Genomic DNA, 6652 nt, shown 5'->3' with positions numbered 1-6652 from the left:
GGGGGCAAACACTTTTTCACACAGGGCCATGTAGCTTTGGATTTTTTTCTTCTTCATTAATAAAACCCTTCATTTAAAAACTGCATTTTGTGTTTACTTGTGTTATCTTTGACTAATGTTTAAATTTGTTTGATGATCTGAAACATTTAAGTGTGGAAAACATGCAAAAAAGTAAGAAATCAGGAAGGGGGCAAACACTTTTTCACACCACTGTATACAGATCCCAGGGTAATTTTTTTTGTATTTTGGAGTTCTTTAAATGTGTATTTGTGGTGGAATTAATTTTGTTAAACTATTAATATTGTATACAAAATCTGAATCTCACTTTGAGTTACTATTGTCGCTCCACGATATGATACTTTGGTCAAGATACAATATTATTGTGATTTTAAACATGTTACAATATGCTGAGTACTGCGATAAAATATTTTGTGACAAGTTGTGATTTATTACCTTTTATTCAACTGCTAATAATGTCCCCAAAGGAAAAGTTTGTCAGCATAAGATAAAGTTTTCAGTCTGTTCATCTCACTTAATAATTTTTTGCAGCAATGTATGTAGTGGACTGAAAAAGTAATTGATTTTATTATTCAAGTGGGCTACCTAAAGTTTAATTTGTGTCTGTAATATTAATAATTTATTAAATTAAAAAAAGGTGTGACGATACGATATTGCCACACAAAAATATCACGATACTTTGCTGTATCGATCTTTTCTCCCACCCCTATTATTGACAAACCAAAGAAATGAGAGATAATTTTGGTTTAGTTTTTACTGAATATTTGAAGGCAAACTGTTGACATATAAAACTATATCACTTATTTTGTTGCAATTCTATTTTCTTAAATTACTAATAAAATACTATTTTTACTCATTTGTCATATCCTCAAGAATACTATTATCGCAAAAATACCCTCAAATATCATGATATTATTTTAGGGCCATATCACCCACCCCTACAAAACACATTATGAAATACAGCTGACTTAACAAATGAACAAATCCCCATTTTAAGGTGCTGCAACAGCTTTACATCATGTTTGGCCTGACACCATTCTACAACCCCCAGCAGACTGTACATGTGTGTACAGTCGAAACTACCCTGTGATCTAGTTTCAACTTGTGACCACTGTTCCTCTTTATCGGTGCAGTTTGAGTCTGTGTCTTGCAAATGGTGTCATGCTTTTCTAGACTGTTCCACTTATTGTTTTTTTTTTAATACTGCTGCACCTGTTATTTGGGATCAGATTGTTCTCGCTCTATGAAGCTCTGCTGTCTGTCTCGAGCAGCGGTACAAGATGTACTCAGATGTTTTAGTTAAAAAGTAAAAGTAGCACAGTGTAGAAATAAGTACAGTAAGTAAAAGCCCTGCATTCAAAATCTAACCTCAGTAAGTATTATCAAAATTAAAAGTAAAAAGTGAAAGTACTCATGATGCAGAACAGCCCATTTCAGAATAATTTATACTATATTGATGGATTGTAATTACTGTATACATCACTTTAATGTTGCAGCTGGTAAAGGCTAAGCTAATTTTCCACTACTTATGTACTGCTGAGTAGCTTCATCTATAATAATACACCATAATTTATTAGTTGATTTATATGTTGTATTAATAATCGGAATCTGCAAAGTAACTTGTACCAGTGTCAGACAAATGTAGTGGAGTTAACAAGTACAATACTGACTCTTTAAATGTGGTGGAGTAGAGGTATAAAGTAGCATAAAAATAAAATAACGTCACTCGGGTAAAGTACAAGTACCTCAAAACTGTACTTGAGTTTAGTACTTGATTAAATGTACTTAGTTAGATTCCACCTATGGCCTCACGTTCGGGGAGGCCAGGGTTGGTTGGCACACTTTTCGCTCTCTGCCATTTCTTTGGCATCATTTATGTCAGAATAGTCTAACCAGCAGCAAATGAAAGGTTAAAGTTTCAGCTAAATTAATATGTTTTGATGTATATAAATAGTTCCTAAAATTAAGTGATTTTTGATTAAAGTCATGCTTTGCATTTGTGCCAACCAGTCCCATCACAAGGTTGGTTGGCACAATGTCAAAATGCTGTAGTTACAAAAATAGAGGCAACCAATAGAATAAATGTGAACATTTAATTCAAACATGAACCAGATAACATAATGTCTGCCCATTTTTAAAACTAACCACATTTTTAAGCAGTTTATCAGTTGGTATGTCTAATTAGTTTTGCCATTGACCAATCAAAATAATGCTAAAAAAAATTAACAATATAAACATTGTTTTTTGAGCTATAGTTACAACTGTTAATTTTACAGTTCAGTGTGCCGACCAACCGTGCTCACATCTGACCCAGCTTTGTGATATGTTAGCCAACTACCATCATGCTTTGCCGACAGCGTCATTAACAGGCGGCTCGCTCAGTGTGTGATGTGCACTTGTAGATAAAATATAGGCCTATATTAATGAAGGTTCAATAGTACAGTTTTATATTTCTCTGTAATGTAGCACAGTGTTAACAATGTTACTGAGACTATTTTTGCTCAGACCTTGAACTCAAACATGGTATTGCCCCGCCTAATATAGCCTATAGTAAATTATAAACATGTGGGTGACTATTTGACTAATGGCCCTAAATGACGACTATTGGTCGACTATCAAGAGTGTTGTTGTCTTGGTTCACACTGGTTCAGAGCACAGACCCTCGGTGTTTCCCGTGTTTTTATCACTTGATTCCAGCTATCGGTTGTAATCTACTACAAACCAAATCAGCCGTTAGCTGCCTTCCACAGTTAGTTAGCACAAATGTTAGAACACTTGTTCAGGGGGGAATATTCACCAGTACCAAATACCTTCCAAAAACATTCCAGTGGCCTTAACGAGCAAGTTAAGCGGGATTTATACTTGTGCGTCAGCTCAATGCAGAGCGATGCTGTCGCCTATGCACGTGGCCTACATGGTTGTGAGCATTAAGAATTGTGCGGTGGTGTGTCTGTGTCACGCTGCAGCTACACTTTCAAAGCACTAGTTGGCAGCAGGGTTTCTGTGAAGTGCTGTAGAGTTTAGTTGATTCAAAACACACATTTAACATGGCTTAATAGCGACAATTACACAAGTAAGTACACAAATCAGCTTCACTATAACTCGCAGCATTGTCATTGACAGACAAACACTTGTCTTTATCTGGACACATTTTCCTCACAAAGACAACATGCTAATGTTATTAGCACAAGCCTATGGCATTTTTAATTGTATAAATTAGCCTAGCAGCTAGCAGACTTCTCCTCCACTCATATGAAGCCAGACACAACAGCAACATCTAACAAAGGTAACGTTACAAAATTCGACTCGATTACAACTCACAAGGTTCACCGACAAAACAACTGTCTTATAATAAACACGTTTTCCAAACAAAAATAACATGCTAATGTTATTAGCACAAGCCTATGGTATTTTACATTGTATAAATTAGCCTAGCAGCTAGCGGACTTTTCCTCTGCTCATATGAAGCCAGGATAAATCACACACAAGACTTTAAATGCTATTTTAGTGGAGGCTTTATTGTCCTCACAATTTATTGTTTCTTATCTGTGAAACTGAAGTACATAAAAGCTTTGTTTCAACTGAGGAAATGGTTTTAGCTTACAAAAATAGAATAGATAGTTGTCACGATGTGTAGTTACAGACAGCAAATTGAGAACCTCATTCACATCACAATTATAGGTGGGCTGGGTATTTCAAAATTAAATTATTATTGTCACCCCGGTAGCCAAAATGACCTGGCCCAGCATCGGCCTGAAGTCGGCATGCTGGAAGAATTAGGTCATTTACATTTCTGGGTAGGTGCATGTCAGGCTAGGGATGGGTCACGATTTTCGAATTTCGAATAGTCGTTTTATTTTTGAAAAATCGATTTTTTAATGCGACTATTACTATTCGCCGGATTATTCGAAAAATTGTCCAATAGTTGCCACGATTTTCGAATAGCGTTTTTGCTTGTGTTGCCCATCCCTGTGTCAGGCTACGGCATAGGCTCTACATTGATGCAGATTTATACTTCAGTGCAGAAGTATAAATCCCGCTTGACGCAACGTAAAAACGTTTTTTTTTTTTTTTTAAATATATAACTATAACACTTAAATGTCACCCTCACCAAAAAAGTTAGTGACCTTCAGATGTTTTAACCCAGTAGATGAGTGCAGTTGAGTAAAGCAAACATTTTTATTTTACATTTTAGTTTCTGTGACCTTCAAAGGACCAGAAAATAACTGTGTGCCAACCAACCCCGGTCTCCCCTACTGTAAAAACACACCTCACAAGTGTTGCTTGTTGCCAGGTTATATCTGGTCCTTGTAGCAGTGTTTTAGGTGATGATAAACTTCCTTTACAGTTATTAAGTCCAGTCAGTGCACATTTAAATGACAACACTCACAGTCCCTACTTCACATGCTGTTCTACTGTTAAAATTAGCCATGAGGCACCTTCAGGCAAATCCAAAAAAATGCTGCCCAGCTCTACACCCACTCCTAAAGGCAACACACCGCTTTAAATTTGCTGTATTTGCTTGAAACAGGTATTTCGCAACACGGGAAAGCACACAACTTTTAACTCAGATAACCTCCGTGTATGCTAACGTTGGCTCAAAAGTTATGTTGCCATATGCAAAACACCAGTGTCGACATTCAGGAAAGTTGGTGTGGTAACAGTGGTACATTTAGAGCTACTAACATGCCTCCAGAGGAACCAGACACTAAACAAACATATAAGTACAAAGAGCAATGACTAACTGTACACACAGGCCTGCGCAATGCTACATTCAACGGCTGTGTACAATCGTAGCTATGTCCGTAAACACATCACGTTAATGTAGCTAAGAGCGAAGATATAGAGATTTGGAGTCTTACCTCCCGTCAGACCCAGCTGCAGCCGCACACACAGCACCAACACACCGCAGATTAATGTCAGGGAACAATGATTTCTCCTCACTGACTCCATGACAGCCAAGACAAATAGTCATGCAGCACCAAACTAGTTTTCGGACTGTTGCTCGCCTCTAGTGTCTGCAGCACCAACGTGAGCGTGATCCCACCCACACACACAGCCTCAGTGCAAACAGCACAAACAGCTCTCTAACATGGCTCCAACACTCCACCAGTGAATACACTGAACAACCCACCAGCCTGCATTCATCTCACCTACAGTGCAAGTCAATGCTGATACTTATTGTTACAGTGATTTTACATACCTGGCAACAATAAACAAGAGACAACATCTGAATCCTGTTATGTAAGATTTTATCATAAAAATGTGCACATGGATAATTTATGCAAATGTATTCTGATATTTGGAAATGCCTCCTGGAAATTTAGCCGATGTGTTGGTATGATAAAAATAAAAAGTCCAAGCTTAGATTAATTTGCACCCAGGAACCTCTGGGTGGTGCTGCATGCACAGTGTTCATCAGACTCAAGTTCCTGGATTTGCATCATTTTATACTGTACAAATACACACATATATAGATACACACAGTTGTTCTCTGTAATCTGCGAGGGGTATCCCTGACTTACACTCACTGGTCACTTTATTAGGTACAACTTGCCAGTACCAGGTTGGACTGCCTTTTTTTCTTCATGGCATAGATTGAACAAGGTGCTGGAAACACTCCTCAGAAATTTTGGTCCATATTGACATGATAGCATCACACAGTTGCTGCAGATTTGTCGGCTGCACATCCATGATATGACTCTCCTGTTCCACCATGTCCCAAAGGTGCTCTATTGGATTGAGATCTGGTTGCTGTGGAGGCCATTGGAGTACAGTGAACTCATTGTCATGTTCAAGAAACCAGTTTGAGATGATTTGAGCTTTGTGACATGGTGTGTTATCCTGCTGGAAGTAGCCATCAGAAGATGGGTACACTGTGGTCATAAAGGGATGGACACGGTCAGCAACAATACTCAGGTAGGCTGTGGTGTTTAAACCATGCTCAGTTGGTACTAAGGGGCCCAAAGTGTGCCAAGAAAATATCCCCCACACCATTACACCACCACCACCAGCCTGAACCGTTGATACAAGGCAGGATGGATCCATGCTTTCATGTTGTTTACACCAAATTCTGACCCTACCATCTGAATGTGGCAGCAGAAATCGAGACTCACTATATTTTTTCAGTCTTCTATTGTCCAGTTTTGCTGAGCCTGTGTGAATCGTAGCCTCAGTTTCCTGCTGTTAGCTGACAGGAGTGGCACCTGGTGTGGTCTGTTGCTGCTTTTTTTTTTGNCCCTACCATCTGAATGTGGCAGCAGAAATCGAGACTCACTATATTTTTTCAGTCTTCTATTGTCCAGTTTTGCTGAGTCTGTGTGAATCGTAGCCTCAGTTTCCTGTTGTTAGCTGACAGGAGTGGCACCTGGTGTGGTCTGTTGCTGCTTTTTTTTTTGTTGCAACACAGGTTTCACGTGTTGTTGGTTCAGAGATGGTCTTCTGCATACTTTGTAACAAGTGGTTATTTGAGTTACTGTAATCAGTCTGGCCATTCTCCTCTGACCTCTGGCATCAACAAGGCATTTTCACCCAGAGAACTGCCACTCACTGGATATTTTCTCTTTGTCGGACCATCCTCTGTAAACCCTAGAGATGGTTGTGTGTGAGAATCCCAGTAAATACTCAGAGCAGC

The 6652-nt window shown here is 38.6% G+C and overlaps 1 protein-coding gene across 1 annotated transcript in view; it reads right to left on the bottom strand.

Moving 5' to 3' along the window:
- The window catches only part of cd302 (CD302 molecule), a 10644-nt gene extending 5568 nt beyond the window's left edge, over nt 1-5076 (bottom strand). The window contains exon 1 of the mRNA XM_050048910.1: nt 4881-5076. Coding sequence (XP_049904867.1) covers nt 4881-4971 — 91 coding nt within the window. The 5' untranslated portion in view covers nt 4972-5076. The remainder of the gene's footprint in view (nt 1-4880) is intronic.
- Between the last annotated feature and the right edge of the window lie 1576 nt (nt 5077-6652).

The sequence above is a fragment of the Epinephelus moara genome, chromosome 7 (genome assembly GCF_006386435.1).
Source record: "Epinephelus moara isolate mb chromosome 7, YSFRI_EMoa_1.0, whole genome shotgun sequence".
NCBI lineage: Eukaryota > Metazoa > Chordata > Actinopteri > Perciformes > Serranidae > Epinephelus > Epinephelus moara.
The sequence above is the reverse complement of the archived record's forward strand: the minus strand, read 5'-3'. Positions and strand labels throughout refer to the sequence as shown.